The sequence below is a fragment of the Geotrypetes seraphini genome, chromosome 1, assembly GCF_902459505.1.
Source record: "Geotrypetes seraphini chromosome 1, aGeoSer1.1, whole genome shotgun sequence".
NCBI lineage: Eukaryota > Metazoa > Chordata > Amphibia > Gymnophiona > Dermophiidae > Geotrypetes > Geotrypetes seraphini.
In genome coordinates this window covers 38265192-38281470 of record NC_047084.1, presented here as the reverse complement: position 1 = coordinate 38281470, position 16279 = coordinate 38265192, and the positions used below count along the sequence as shown (strand labels likewise).

Below are 16279 nucleotides of genomic sequence, written 5' to 3'. Positions count from 1 at the left end.
CCTGTAACAGTATTTAGAGCAGAATACTCTCCGATCTCCCTAAAAGTTATGTTTCTCCTTGAGCTATGGAACTAACTGAACTGCTGGGGAGATTGCACATGGGAAGAGCTGTATGTGCTCAGATCTTTTATAATTCATTATAAGCCCAGAGTGAGCTGTTCCATCTAGGTAGTCTGTGGTGACATCACCTACTTGTGTGCCTATTCAGTCCTACTCTTTATGGAAAACTGTTACAGGTGAGGGACAATATTCATAGCTAGCAATTGGAGAGAGAAACTATAGAGCTGTGCATTCTCATGCAACTACAGCTACTCAGTGTTCCTGTACCAAAGCAAGGTTGACCAGCCCATCATCCATGACCCCCATGCTGTTTTAATAACTATAGTGGTCCTAAAGAAAGGCTCATATACTGTAAAATATAGAGTGAGCTTGCAAGACCTTGCAGATCCATTTTTAAATCCCATAATAACAGCAATTGTACTTAGTAAATAAATGTTGAAAATCTGACTTGATACATGGCATAGAAATAAAGGATGCCCTTTATCTTCTCCATCTTAAGAGAACTTTTTTTTTTCAGCTGAGTGTCACATTTAGCACTTTGGGAGCAGCTCTGCCAGCGACTCTGGATCCTAACCTTGCAGCCCTGGGAGAGATACCACAGCCGCCACTTATGGGAAATGTAGATCCTTCTAAGGTTGATGAAATTAGGAGAACAATTTATGTTGGGAATCTGAATTCTCAGGTAACTAAAATTTCACCTTCATAGTGAAATGTACAATGCAGATATTTTACTACTTGCCTTGAAGATGGTGGTTTTGTTAATTCCATTAAAAAAATAGTAATGAACTGTATCGTCTAGGTCATAGAAAGCATTTTAAATAATACTTGGCTTTTCTCTGGAGATACAATTTGAAATACTTAGACTTAATTTTTAGGTTTACAACTGCTTTGTATGAAATACCTGGGTAGATAGGGTTTTTTTCCCCGTTCCTGCACTGCAGTTGCTGTAACATAAGCATCAAGGCTCTCTTCGGAAAAGTTTTTTTGGAGACATCATTTTCATCCATACTAGTGCTGATAATCATCACTTACCCAGTGTCCAGGACCCCAGAGGAAGTCGTCTTTTCTTCTATTGGGACTCCCTTATTACTGTGGTATTACTGGTTTTTTGTGTACAGATGATATTCAGCCTTAAGTGTTATTATTCCATATTGTAGCAATTGCAACTTCATCAAAAGTCCATGTTTTGGCAGACTAATACTGGTGTGGCAGAACCTGGCAGACCAATACTAGTGTGGCAGAACCTGGTTTTAGATTTCCATATAAATTAGAATTGATTCCAAGAAGCTGATTGGTGATGTGATATGAATCTATGAATAATCAAACTCTACGCTTCAAAATATAAAGAAATTAATAGTTTTAGTTGGTTGTCTTCATTGTGAATTTTGCCTCTTCTTCCCTTGAACAGGTGTTACATACTAGTAATGAAGTCTGGCAATGTTTTCTTTTATTGTGCTGCTGCTGTTACGTTGTGAGAACCTATCAGTTTTTCATCAAACCTTGTGCTGCTTTTTTCAGTCTTGACTAATTTTATGTATTGCCAATTCAAGCTCTAACCAAGGGCTCATGAATGTGGAGATAGTGTCATAAAAACATAAGAAGTGCCTCTTCTGGGTCAGACCAGCGGTCCATCACGCCCAGCAGTCTGCCCATCAGGTCCAGGACCTCTTTAGTAACCCTCTATCTATACCCTACTATCCCCTTTTCCTTCAGAAAATTGTCCAATTCCTTCTTGAACTCCAATACCGTACCCTGTCCTATCACGCCCTCTGGAAGCGCATTCCAGGTGTCCACCACCCGTTGGGTGAAGAAGAACTTCCTGGCATTGGTTCTTAATCTGTTTCCCTTTAATTTTTCCGAATGCCCTCTCATTCTTGTAGTTGTCGAAAGTTTGAAGAATCTGTCCCTCTCCACTTTCTCTATGCCCTTCATGATTTTGTAAGTCTCTATCATATCCCCTCTAAGTCTCCGCTTCACCAGGGAAAAGAGCCCCAGTTTCTCCAATCTTTCAGTGTATGAAAGGTTTCCCATACCTTTTATCAAACGTATTGCTATCTTCTGAACCTTCTCGAGTATCGCCATATCCTTCTTTATGTACATCAACCAATATTGGACGCAGTACTCCAGATGCGGGCGCACCATCGCCGATACAACGGCAGGATAACTTCTTTTGTTCTGGTTGTAATACCCTTCTTGATTATACCTAGGATTCTATTTGCTTTCTTAGCGGCCGCTGCGCACTGTGCCAACGGCTTTATTGTCTTTTCCACTATTACCCCCAAGTCCCTTTCTTGGGTACCCTCACTCAATGACAGCCCTCCCATCATGTAGCTGTACCTCGGGTTTCTGTTTCCTACGTGCAAGCCTTTACATTTCTCTACATTAAACTTCATCTGCCATCTCATCGCCCACTCCCCTAGTTTGTTCAAGTCCCTATGTAAATCTTCACAGTCTTTTTTAGTCCTAGCCCCATTATATAGTTTAGTGTCATCTTTGAATTTTATTACTTCGTACTTCGTCCCTGTTTCTAGATCATTTATAAATACATTGAATAGCAGCGGTCCAAGCACCGACCCCTGCGGAACACCACTCGTGACCCTCCTCCACTGATTAGTGGCCGTTCACTCCTACCCTCTGCTTTCTACCCGCCAACCAATTCCAGATCCATCTGTGTACGTCCCCTTCCACCCCATGATTCTTCAGTTTCCGAAGTAGGCATTCATGGGGTACCTTGTCAAAGGCTTTTTGGAAGTCTAAGTATACGATGTCTATGGGGTCCCCTTTGTCCATCCGTTTGTTAATTCCTTCGAAGAAGTGCAATAAGTTCGTCAGGCACGATCTTCCCTTGCAGAAGCCATGTTGGCTTGTTATCATAAGTTTATTCCTTTCTAGATGCTCCTCAATGCTATCTTTTATCAGCACTTCCACCATCATGGCTTCCTCACATCCTGTTCTTACCAGGTACGCTTTGACAACGAACACTCTGACACCTGGAGCAACTCATCCGGAGTACCACAAGGGTCACCGCTTTCCCCACTGCTTTTCAATATCTACATGTCCTCATTAGGTGTGAAACTAACCCAACTAGGAATAAAACTATTCAGCTACGCAGATGACTTTACGATCATCATCCCATTCGCCAACTCCATCTCGGAAACCATTCGCAAGGCATCCGATGCCATAAATGAGATGGAACAATGGATGACAGATTTCAAGCTCAAGCTCAAGCTCAACCCAGAAAAAACAAAATTCTTCGTTGCCTCCCCTCACCCGTTTGACAATAAAACCCCACAATGCATCAATAAACTCAACTACCCTATTCAGCCCACCATGAAAATACTAGGTGTTATTTTAGACCAATGCCTAACAATGAAGGAACAAGTGGATTCCCTATTAGAAAAGGTTTCCTTACTCTCTGGAAACTCAGAACCATTAAATCATACTTCGATACGTCAACATTCAGAATCCTAGTGCAATCCCTCATACTGAGTCAGCTTGACTACTGCAACATTGCCTATCTAGCAATCTCAAAAAAGAATATGAGACGACTCCAAATAATGCAAAATGCTGCGGTCAGACTTATCTTCGGGCTGAAGAAATTCGACCACGTGACACCCTACTATCGGCAGCTGCACTGGCTACCAACGGAAGCCCGAGTAAGGTTTAAATTTGCCTGCCTCTGCTTCAAAGTACTATACGGCCTGACCCCCAAGTACATAACGGACCTTTTCGCATTTTCTAATAACAAACTCAAGAGAAACACACCCCCAAAACTCATTTCCCCTCCAGTTAGAGGCTGCAAAATGAAAAAACACCACAAACACCTTTTCTCTCACCAAGCAGTCCTATGGGGCAAAGACCTAGACCAACTGCTTTCACCCACTACATACGGGGAATTCAGGAAACGCCTAAAAACATACCTGTTCCAGAAATACCTAAACAATTGACCCGCTCTCCCTCTCCCTCCCCCCTCCCTATTCCACACTTATAGCACTGTTATAAATATAATCTGTTATCTTCATCTTATCGTAACTTTACGTTGCTATTTATCCCCAACAGGTCCTGTCGGACATTACCTACTAAAATGTACATATTACATTTTCGCTCAGCAAATTGTATTTCTATACTATTGCCTCCTGAGGTCTCTGATCTCTGTATTTCCTCTGAATATCTACTTATTGTATTTCGCTGAATGACCAGGACTCTTGATTGTAAACCGCCTAGAAGTCGCAAGATTGTGGCGGTATAGAAGAATAAAGTTATTATTATTATTATTTTCCCCGGAACCAAGGTCAGACTTACTGGTCCGTAGTTCCCCGGGTCTCCTCTTGATCCCTTTTTAAAGATGGGCGTAACATTGGCTATCTTACAATCATCCAGGATCACGCCTGTTTTCAGGGATAGATTACAGACTTGCTGTAGTAGTTCCGCTATTTACTCCTTCAGTTCTTTCAGGTACCCTAGGGTGGATTCCGTCCGGGCCCGGTGATTTGTCAGATTTTAATTTTTCTATCCGCCTGTGTATGTCTTCGAGGCTTACTTCCATGGATGTTAATTTTTCTACTTGGTCTCCTTTGAAGATTTGTTCGGGTTCTGGTATGTTGAATGTGTTCTCTTTTGTAAATACTGATGAAAAGAACATGTTTAGTCTTTCCGCCATTTCTTTCTCCTCCTTCACCACCCCTTTCCTATCTCCGTCATCCAGTGGTCCCACCTCCTCCCTAGCTGGCTGCTTCCCTTTAGCATATTTGAAGAATGGTTTGAAATTTCATGCTTCCCTGGCTAGCCTCTCTTCATATTCTCTTTTTGCTTTTCTAACCACGAGGTGACATTCTTTTTGATACTTCCTGTGTTTTTTCCACTTCTCCTCGGTTTTGCCCTTTTTCCGTTTCTTGAATGAATTCTTCTTATCATCTATTGCTTTCTTCACTTCTTTAGTTATCCACTCCGGGTCTTTTGTTCGGCTCTTTTTGCACCCTTTTCTGAATCTGGGGATATACAGATTTTGCACCTCGCTTACGGTGTCCTTGAATAAAGACCAGGCTTGCTCTACAGACTGCCATTTCTTTGAGTTGTTTCTAAGTTTCTTCCTTACCATTACCCTCATCGCTTCGTGGTTTCCTTTCTTGAAGTTAAAAGTTGTTGCTCTGGTTCTCTTTCCCTTCGGTATTCCTACTTCAACTTTGAACTTGATCATATTGTGATCGCTGTTTCCCAATGCTCCCACTACTTCCACTTCCTTTGCAGGTCCTCTCAGCCCATTAAGGATTAGATCCAGAGTGGCATTCCCTCTCGTCGATTCTCTGATAAGCTGATCCATGAAGCAGTCCTGTATAGCCTCCAGGAATCCGGTCTCCCTAGCGCATTTTTAATTTCCAAGACTCCAGTCTATCCCAGGATAGTTGAAGTCTCCCATAATAATCGTGTTACCGCTTTTGCATTCTCGTTTCATCTCGGCTTCCATTTCTTTATCGGTAGCTTCGGTTTGCCCAGGTGGATGGTTGTATAAATGTGGTTCAAAATAAAGCTGCTTTTTGCAACTGGCAGGGTGTTACCCTTTGATTTTAAATAATTTTAAGTTTATTTAATAAATACTTCTCCTGAGTGGAGGAGTAGCCTAATAGTACAGTGGCCTGAGAACCAGGGGAACTGGATTCAGTTCCCAACACAGCTCCTTGTCAATCTAGGCAAGTCACTTAACCCTCTGTCGTCTCGGGTACAAAATAAAGTACCTCTATATAGCATGTAAACCATTTTGATTGTATCCATTGAAAGACAGCATATCAAATACCATCCCCTATATAAAATCCTACTTCTATGACCCATGCAAACATTTCTTCTTTTATTTCCACTACAGTAGGATTAGTATGCTGAACCTTAGGGTACTCTCTCCATTCTCACGAGCATACTGCAGAAAGATGTCAATCACTGCTTTTGAAATATCCTCCTTCCAGGAGCCAGCTTCCCCCTTCAGTTTTTCTTTCTTCAGGCAAGCATGAAAGGTGTCTTTTGATGTGCTCGGTTTATTTCTTTATTTTGCAATAGTTTTGTGGTTTTTCACTCTAGTTGCAGCCTTTTTGTGAAATCAGAGATTCCTGCATGGAGAGGAGAAGATTTTAAATCTGTAGTGTCCTTTGGGGACCTGTTTCAACCAGCCTGCTGAAGATTTGAGGAGCTCAGAGTCCATTCCCCTGGTGTTTGCTCGCCTCTTTGACTTGGCCAGAGGCTGGAGCACAGGCCGTTTAGGTGCTAATAGTGTTCCTACGGGGCCGGCTATGTTTTGTCTCCTCTCTCCCCCCCCCCTTTTTTTTCTTGAGAAGTTGGGGGGGGGGGTGTTGAGGGTTGGTCTGTGAAGGTCCAACTGACAGCCTAAAGATTCCAACAAAGTGGCTGAGTGATTGGAAGCAGAGGACCTCTCCTAGAACAGCTACACCTGAGAGGAGTTGAAGTAGGCAGCAACAGCACCATTTCCCCAGCACATGGTCTGGGAGTAAGGTTGTAATCTGTTACACTTTCACAAAAGTATATGAATGTCATGAATCAATGTAAGCAGTGCTGCTTCAGTTTCAGGAGATGTGTGTTTCTCAAAACACGGAGGAAAAAGCCTCAGGCAAATGCCCTCCCACCACCACAATGGTGGAAAAAGGTGGTAGGGTGGTAATCTTCATTGGCAGAAAACCTCCATTACACTCCCTGTTAAGTAAACTGTAAGCAGGGCTGTCTATGCAATCGACAGATGAAAATTATTCAACTTATCTCTGATCGGTACACCGACGATGGCCAGCGTTTCACCAACTTGCTGCCTCAGGGTGCAAAAATCCGATCACTAAAGCCAGAAGAAGAAAATTAAATCAAAAACTGGACTTGTGCATAACTTCAAAACATATTTAAAGAAGCCATTATGACAAACCTTTAAACCGGGACGTACTCGCCGTCTCCTCTGATCAAAAAGATGGCTACATCAGGACTGTATGAGGTTAAGAAGCTCCCGGGAGATGACGTCAAAACCCGGAAGTGGTTGTTCAGTAAAAATGCTGACTAGGCTATCGATTCAATAGAAAGTACAACAAATGCCGTGAATTCAAAAGCCACTTATAAAAAGCTGCATTTTATAAAATGCAGTGATTTTATAAAATGCAGTGATTTTATAAAATGCAGCTTTTTATAAGTGGCTTTTGAATTCACGGCATTTGTTGTACTTTCTATTGAATCGATAGCCTAGTCAGCATTTTTACTGAACAACCACTTCCGGGTTTTGACGTCATCTCCCGGGAGCTTCTTAACCTCGTACAGTCCTGATGTAGCCATCTTTTTGATCAGAGGAGACGGCGAGTACGTCCCGGTTTAAAGGTTTGTCATAATGGCTTCTTTAAATATGTTTTGAAGTTATGCACAAGTCCAGTTTTTGATTTAATTTTCTTCTTCTGGCTTTAGTGATCGGATTTTTGCACCCTGAGGCAGCAAGTTGGTGAAACGCTGGCCATCGTCGGTATACCGATCAGAGATAAGTTGAATAATTTTCATCTGTCGATTGCATAGACAGCCCTGCTTACAGTTTACTTAACAGGGAGTGTAATGGAGGTTTTCTGCCAATGAAGATTACCACCCTACCACCTTTTTCCACCATTGTGGTGGTGGGAGGGCATTTGCCTGAGGCTTTTTCCTCCGTGTTTTGAGAAACACACATCTCCTGAAACTGAAGCAGCACTGCTTACATTGATTCATGACATTCATATACTTTTGTGAAAGTGTAACAGATTAGAATATTATTGTATTTCACATATCCGAGTTTCTATCACTATATACTGGGAGTAAGGTTGTGACAGTCTGTGGGAAAAATGGGAGGGAGGGAGATAGAGGTCTCCAAAAGAATTTGTTAACTGTTTTTACAGCTAGGGCCTTGGTCCCTTGCCCCTAAAATTGTTTTTTGAGGTTTTTGGTCAGCCCTGAGGTGATTTTTTAAGCTGTTAAGCTGTTTTTTTAGCACTAAATTTCACCAGTGGCCATCTTGGATTTCCCCAAATTTTTTTTTTTTACTAAGTTCTTAAACTTCTCTAAAACACCTCATTTTGCTTTGTTTGTGAAGGATGGGCAGTGGAAGAGCGCCCTTGTGTCACATGCCGCACCAAGCGTAGTGGGGAGGTGGGAACTTCAAGTTTAACTCCAATGTGGCCTCTGGAGCATGGCACATGACTTTGGAGCCTGTTTGGAGAGCAAGAATTTCTCCTGGAGCCCCAGATCAGCGGCATGGTACACTGGCGCAGAGGCTCAACAGCCAAAGAAGAGGCGTCCTCTCCCTTCTAAAGGGGAAGGAGAGTTGAAGATCAGGATAGAGTCCTGGCCACAGACCCAGGAGATGATCCCTGTGTATGACGGCTGTTCAAGTCTTCGGCCCTGCCAGACATTATTACTGAATCTCTTCGTGAGCTCAAGATTTGATCCGCCTCAGCTTCAGTCATCTCAGTGTTCTCTTTTGAGCATGATCCAATCTCAGCCCACGTCCTTTCCGTAGCATCCAGACATGAATCTCTTGGTTACAGAGCCCTGGAAGGTCATAGAAGGTTGCCTCAAAGAGGAGAAAATATATTTGCTATGTCAAAGGTAGACTCCCAGGTAATACAGGTGACTAAATGCATATCCTTACCTAGTGAGGGAGTAGTTCTTAAGGATAGACAGGACTGCAGATTGGATATGGACCTCAGGAGGCAGTTTGAGGCTCTGGCCCTGGGAGTTAAGGTGGCATCGGCTTAACTTTCATAGCATTCGCCTGTCATTCATGGCTGTGAACCCTGGCCATAACAGTGGCTGAGCCATTACCTCAGCTCATGCTGCCAGGGTTGTATTATATGGTTGACATGCTTTATGATGTAATTCGAGTCATGGTGAGTCTCCCCGCATACTCCATCTCTGTCTGACGTATACTGTGAATCGAACAATGGGCAGACGATTCAACATCCAAGGCTCCCCTTTAAGGAACAGATACTTTATGGCAAAGGTCTGGATGATCTTATGGCCAGTGTGCAAGATCATCATTCTAAGTCTTTACTGGACAGCAGACCTCAAGCGGCTAGAAGTCAGAACTGGAGTGCTTTTCAGGGATCACAAAATTTTCACCAGTATGCGTTGGGAGCCTTGTCTCAAAGAATCTATCAAAGTTCCAGATAGAGATATTCCGGAAGCCAGAAAATCCAAAATATAGGTGCCCAGATACAATGGCAGACAAGAAGCCGCAATGATGCCAGGCCTCCAGCTGCCCTTCAGAAAATTAGAGGTCAGCTCTTAGACTTTCTGGAGGCCTAGGAAAGCATTTGACATATCTTTGGGTCTTGGATATTGTCAGATAAGATTACTAAATAGTTTGCACACCCTCTGTTTGACTGGTTCGTGGATTCTCTGGCGGGCCTATCAGATTGAGCGGTCCAAGTCTGGGCAACATTAAACAGATTGCTGGATATTCAAGCCACAGAACCAGTTCCAGAAGAACACTCGGGCTGGGCAGATACTTGTTTATACTTTGTCAAACCCAAAGAGATTCTGACAACTGGAGGCCCATTCTGGATTTCAAATATGTCAATACAGCCCTGAGAGTTCCACGTTTCCGGATGGAGATGGTGAGATCTATCATTGCAGCGGTCTAGCTGGGAGAGTGTTTGGCTGTCCTGGATTTGACGGATGCTTATCTCCACATTCCATTTTTTCCGGCACAGAGAAAGTTCCTGAGATTTCATGTGTTGGAGAATCATTTTCAATTCTCAGCCTTACCATTTGGGCTGGCAACGGCACCCCAGACATTCAAAAAGGTGATGGTAGCATCTCATCCTCGCAGGGTGGGCTGGCTAGTTCATTCTTATCTAGACAACTGATTCATTAGAGCCCCCTCTCAAGAAGAGGGAGAAGGAGTAGTGGCGCAGGTGTGCAAACTTTGCAGAGTCTTGGCTGGATTATAAACTTTCAAAAGATCCAATTAGTCCCCACTCAGTCTTTGAAATACCTGGGAGTTCTCTTCAACATGGTAAAAGGCCAAGTATTTCTACCAGAGGTACACAGACATAAGCTTTGGAGCAAATTACAAACCTCCTGTTGCAACCAGCACCTACAGTGTGACATTACCTACAGGTTCTGGGCTTGATGGCAGCTGCCATAAAAGTAGTGCTCTGGGCAAGGGCGCATATGCGTCCACTTCAGGTTGTGCTGTTGTCTCGTTGGTCTCCCCTGAGAAACTCCCTGTAGGCACCTCTGCCCTGAACGGACGCAGCCCGCAGCAGCATGAGCTGATGGCTCTACTTACAATCTCTTAACAAAAGGGATTTCATTTCAGATCAATTCCTGGGTCACACTGATAATGGCTGCCAGTCTGTTCAGCTGGGAAGTGCACTACAGTGGTTGCCCGGTGCAAGGGAAATGGACACCATCCTAGCAAAAGTGGTTGATAAACAGGCTAGAGCTGAGAGCGGTCCGCCTGACTGCAAAACCTACAGTTGGTTCTGGAAGGCAGAGTCGTAAAAGTATTCTCAGAAAATGCCATAGATGTGGCCTTTGTCAACAGGCAGGGAGGCACCAGAAGCATATCGCACCAACTAGAGATGAAGCTACAGGTCACTTGAGCAGAAAAGCACATAGCTGGGGTGGACAATGTTTCACCAGACAGATATTGCCCCCAGGAGAGTGGTCATTGGCCCTGTGGACATTCCAAGACACTGTCAGACGTTTGATCTGATGGCAATGGCACGCAACAAGAAAGCGCCTTGGTTTTTCAGCTGAAGATACTAGATCGGAAGTGCAGGGCTGGATGCCCTGGTGCAACCATGACCAAAGTCTGGTCTGCTATATGTATTTCCTCCATGGCCCCTGATAGGATGGGTAGTACTTCACATAGCATCTCACCCAAGGAGGATGATCCTCGTGGCCTAGGCGTCCTTGGTATGCAGATCTAGTATGTCTACAGGTGGTTGAATGTCCCTGGCTCCAGGTGTATTCAGACTTGCTCACACGGGCTGATTATGCTAGAATATCTGGGTCGCTTTTGTCTTACAGCATCGCTCTGGAATGCACGGCGCTAACCAAGAAAAGAAGTGGTCATTACCACCCTACTGAAGGTTACGAAACCATCCACTATTTCGGCATATACCAAGACATGGGATACTTTTCATTGCTGGTGCAATAAAGAGAATCTGGAGCCCAATAAAGCCCCAGTATAATTGGTATTGGCCTTCCTTCAAGAGAGCCTGGACGAGGGGATAGAAATGGTGTCTCTTGAGGTGCAGATGGCAGACCTGGCTTGCTTTAGAGGCTGAGAGAAGCAAGTCTCCCTGGCTGCTCACCCAGACATTATTAGATTCTTCAAAGGAACCCTGAGGCTCAGGCTGCCGATCCAAGATCCCTTCCCTTCCTGGAATCTCAACGTCATGTTAGAGGATCTTTGGAGGGCCCCATATGACCCTTTGGAGGCAGCTTCTCTCATGGATCTTACAATCAAAGCAGTGTTCCTATGTTCAAGTACCCTTGCCAGAAGAGTCTCAGAATTGCAAGCTGTTAAGCTGTTTTTGTGCAGGGAACCATTTCTGAGGATCACAGACAAACCAAAGGTTGTTTCAGCATTTCACATCAACCAGGAAGTCAGGCTACCAGCCTTTAATCCTATGGGTTCTAAGAAGAAAGACAAAGCTTTAAAGTAGCTGGACATCTGCAGAGTTCTCTTTCGTTACCTGGAAGTGACTGAGTTTTGTGTCTCAGACCATCTCTCTGTCCTAGCCAGAGCCAGACCAGCCTCCAAGTGTATTCGGATTGCAGTCTCCTCCACCTACATTGTCTGTGGTAAGTAACCACCGGTGTTGAATACACCTTCGACCATAGACATAGCCACCTCTTTGGCAGAATTGAGGGCAGTACCTCTGGATGAGATATGTAGATCTGCGACATGGTCTTCCCTACACACTTTCACTAAATTCTATAGGCTGGATGTGGCAGCGCAAGAGGATTCTGCTTTTAGATCCTCTGTACTGAAAGCAGGCCCACGTGGGATTTCAGGGACTGCTCAGGTACATCCCTAAGGATTAGCATGCAATTCCTATTGCACGGGAAAAAGAGATTACCTTGACAATATATTTTAAAAGGTGCACTAATGATTAGTTCATGCTAAATGCTAGGAAGCTTATAGGTATAACATGGAGACAGAGACAGTGTCTGAATTCAAGAAAGCCTGGAATAGGCACGTGGGATCTCTTAAAGAGGAAGAGATAATATGGTTACTGCGGATGGGCAGACTGGGCCATTTGACCTTTATCTGCCATCATGTTTCTGTGTTTCTTAGCATTTAACGTACCTTAGTAAAAAGACTTCAGTTATTTAGGCTCCTTTTTTTCTTCTTGAGTCATTTGTTTTATCTCTGTCAAATCATGTCCACAAATATTTCTATATGAGGTAAAGCTTATTTCCATTATTATATGGATTGATGATGTGGTTCATTGTCATCAGTTTCCTAATTTTTTAGTCTAAGTTAACTAGGTTTGATTTGTGTCCAATCTACCTACCGGTAGTGCAATTAAGTATGGGTATGGCTTTAATAGTATTTCCAGTACAATAGGCGAGTCATTCTAGACAAGTGAGTTATCTCCCTATGGCCGCGAGCCATCTGCAGAAGGAATCCACACTGTATTTTTTCTGTGTCCCTCCTACTTCACTGTGAATTTTACTGCCACCTGCAGTTTTTCCCTTCTGCACCTGAGCCAGAAGGAATGTGTCTGTTCTGCTTTAATTTTCATGACTCCAGGCACTCTCGCTAGTATTCCAGTTCCAAGTCACAGAAATTCTTCCAGGGATATGGGCAGAGGTTCTCGGGATCCATACACAACCAGTCCTCCGCTTCTCAAGCTCTTCTATCTACTAAGAAGTTGCAATGGTGTCAAGCTGAGAGGTCCCCCTTTACATATCGGGTACAGACTTTCTGCATTCCACTCCTGAGCTGTCTCTTCTCCAAGCTGAAGAGCACTAGCCGCTTCAGCCTTTCCTCATAGGGAAGTTGTCCCATCTCTTTTATCATTTTTGTTACCTTTATTACATTACATTAGGGATTTCTATTCCGCCATTACCTTGCGGTTCAAGGCGGCTTACAAAAGATTTATAAACAGGGTTACAATGGGAGAACAATTGGTTTGGTAGATTGGTTAAGAACAAAGAGGCTTAACAGAAGATTTGTAGACTGGGGTTTCAATGGGAGCACAATTGTCCTTGCTATGATAGTAAAGAGTAGATCCTTTGTCTATTTTAGTGATTTTGAGAGTACGTGAGGTTAGGACTGTTTTAGGAATTTCTTGAAAAGTATAGTTTTTAGTTCTTTTCTGAATGTCTTGTAGTCTGGGGTGGACATCAGAAGGTTGGAGATCTGGTTGTCCAGTCTTGCTGCTTGAGTGGCTAGGAGGCCGTCATATGGTTTTGATCGTTTTACTTCTTTGATGGGGGGGGGGTATGAATGGGGAATGCGTTTTTCTGTGTCTGGTTGTGAATGCTGGGATGAGGCGGTTGTTCAGGTAGGACGGGCTATCTTGATGATATCTTTTCCAGTAGATAGGGATGTCATGCTCGACCAAGAGTCTTGCATCTGCAAGTGCCTTACCACCCAACATAGGCATGGGGCTCCTCAGTGCAGTAAGCCAGCTAAGAAGCCAACCAGGGGAGGTGGGTGGGTTGTGACAATATCTGCCTCCTGGCTGTTACGGTGAGTAACTGTGCTTTATCCCAGGACAAGCAGGCAGCATTTTCTCGCATGTGGGTAACCTCCAAGCTAACCAGAATGGGATGGTGGGAGAGTTGGCATTTTAGGAAAATAAATTTTGTAACACTGCTTGGTCGAAGTGCCCATCCTGTCTGGAATCCAGACAGTAATGAGAGGTGAAAGTATGAACCGAGGACCAAGTAGCAGTTTTGCAGATTTCATCAATAGGGGTAGAGTGGAGAAAAACTACTGAAGCTGCCATAGCTCGAACTTTATGGGCTGTTACCCGACTCTCTAGTTGCAGCCCAGCCTGAACATAACAGAACGAGATGCAAGCAGCTAACCAATTGGATATTGTTCTTTTGGAAACATGTGGGGTGCCGCAGGGCTCGGTTCTGGGCCCAATTCTATTCAATTTATTCATAAGAGATATGACACAAGGAATTAAAGGAAGGGTAGCACTATTCGCTGACGACGCCAAACTTTGCAACATAATAGGCAAAAGCTTATTACCTGATAATATGACACACGATCTACGACTGCTGGAAAGATGGTCAACTACTTGGCAGCTAAGCTTCAATGCTAAAAAATGCAAGGTGATGCACCTGGGAAAGAAAAATCCGCACAAAAATTATGTACTGAATGGTGAGACCTTAGTTGAGACCAAGGCAGAACGCGATCTAGGGGTGATTATTAGTGAGGACATGAAGGCTGCCAATCAAGTGGAGAAGGCTTCCTCCAGGGCAAGACAGATGATAGGTTGTATCCGTAGAGGATTTGTCAGCAGGAGACCTGAAGTCATGATGCCGTTGTACAGATCCATGGTGAGGCCTCACTTGGAGTACTGTGTTCAGTTCTGGAGACCACACTACCGTAAGGACATACTGAGGATCGAGTCAGTTCAGCGAATGGCGACCAGGATGGTCCTGGGGCTCAAGGATCTCACGTACGAAGAAAGACTAAAAAAATTGTGGCTGTACTCACTTGAAGAAAGAAGAGAACGGGGAGACATGATTGAAACGTACAAATACATCACGGGACGTATCGAGTCAGAAGATAATATCTTCTGTCTCATGGGACCCTCAACAACCAGAGGGCATCCGCTGAAAATCAGAGGAGGGAAATTTCATAGCGACTCCAGGAAGTACTTTTTCACCGAGAGAGTGGTGGAGCGTTGGAATGGACTCCCACTGCAGGTGATTGAGGCCAGCAGCGTGACTGATTTTAAGAAGAAATGGGATACTCATGTGGGATCTCTAAGGGAATGAACTCTGGGGGGAGGCAAATTGCAATGGGCAGACTTGGTGGGCTATAGCCCTTTTCTGCCGTCATTTTCTATGTTTCTATGATGTCCCATCTTGTTAGGATCAAAGAAGATAAACAGCTAGGGAGATGGTCTATATGATTTAATCATTTGCAAATAGTAGGCCAAAGCCCATCTGCAGTCCAAAGTATGAAGAACCATTTCCTCAGGATGAGAATGAGGCTTGGGAAAAAATACTGGAAGAACAATTGATTGATTGAGATGAAGGTGGTTTGATAAAAGTCCTTTCATGAATCTGGAAACTACAGGATGAGCATCAAGAGATTTTCCATCCACTGGTTGATGAAAAGCAGCAATTGCACTGAGATGGACTCTAATAGAAGTGGACTTGAGGCCAGAGTGCGACAAATGCAGAAGGTAATACAAAACTGAATAAACAGGTGGATTTTGGATCCTGGTGATGAAGTAAGCACCAGGCAAAAAAACAGGTACATTTTGTAGCCCACTGTAGCCCAGGACAGGGCTCAATAGCACTCCCAGTGGTTACTAAAATAGCACACTGACGTGTGACCCAAAATGGAGTCACCCTGCAGGACTGGACTTTAAACAGGAACCATAAATCACAGCTACAACAATTGTAGTTCATTCCATTTTATTCCTTCCTTCACAAAGGTAAGTAGATCATTAATGTAGCAGAAAAATTGTCAGAACTTCAAACAGCCTCAAAACAAAAATACCAAAAGAAGCAAGCAACTAAAACAGCACAAAATAAAGTTCAAGGCTTGCTCTCAGCATTAACTTAGTCTCAGCTGTGCCTGAGGATTCAGTGCTCCACAGAGCTAATAATGACTGCTCCCAAGCAGGAAGTTTCAAAAAGCACAAATACAGTTCATGGCACTTGTTCCATAGCTCTAGTGCCCAAAGTTCTAATAAAGCCTCTGGCCAGTTCAGAGCACTGCCAGGAAAGGAGAGTGTCAGGTTTTGCAAACGAAAGGCCTCAATACAGGCTTTCAAAATTCCCGCCCAGGATGATAGCAAAACCTCTCCCAAACAATACACACTCCCAGCTTACCAAAACAAAAATAGTCCCAAACAGTCCAGAGCAAAAAATCACAACTCACTATTTGCAGGTAGAGACCCAGTCTACCTGCATGGCCTCAGAAACATCAGGAGCATACTCTGACAGACTTTCCTCACACTCCATGGGCTGTTCTTCTGGAAATAGCAGCTCCTCAGCTTGTCCA

At 43.8% G+C, this 16279-nt stretch overlaps 1 protein-coding gene across 6 annotated transcripts in view; it reads left to right on the top strand.

Annotated features, from left to right (window-relative positions):
- Positions 1-16279, top strand: part of SREK1 (splicing regulatory glutamic acid and lysine rich protein 1) — a 324223-nt gene that overhangs the window by 95641 nt on the left and 212303 nt on the right. For 5 of the 6 annotated variants that reach the window (XM_033929984.1, XM_033929975.1, XM_033929993.1 and 2 more), the window contains exon 4: positions 578-742. The exons of the other annotated variant lie outside the window; for it this stretch is intronic. In XM_033929984.1, the coding sequence (XP_033785875.1) occupies positions 578-742 (165 nt within the window). The remainder of the gene's footprint in view (positions 1-577; positions 743-16279) is intronic. 6 annotated transcript variants of the gene reach the window in all.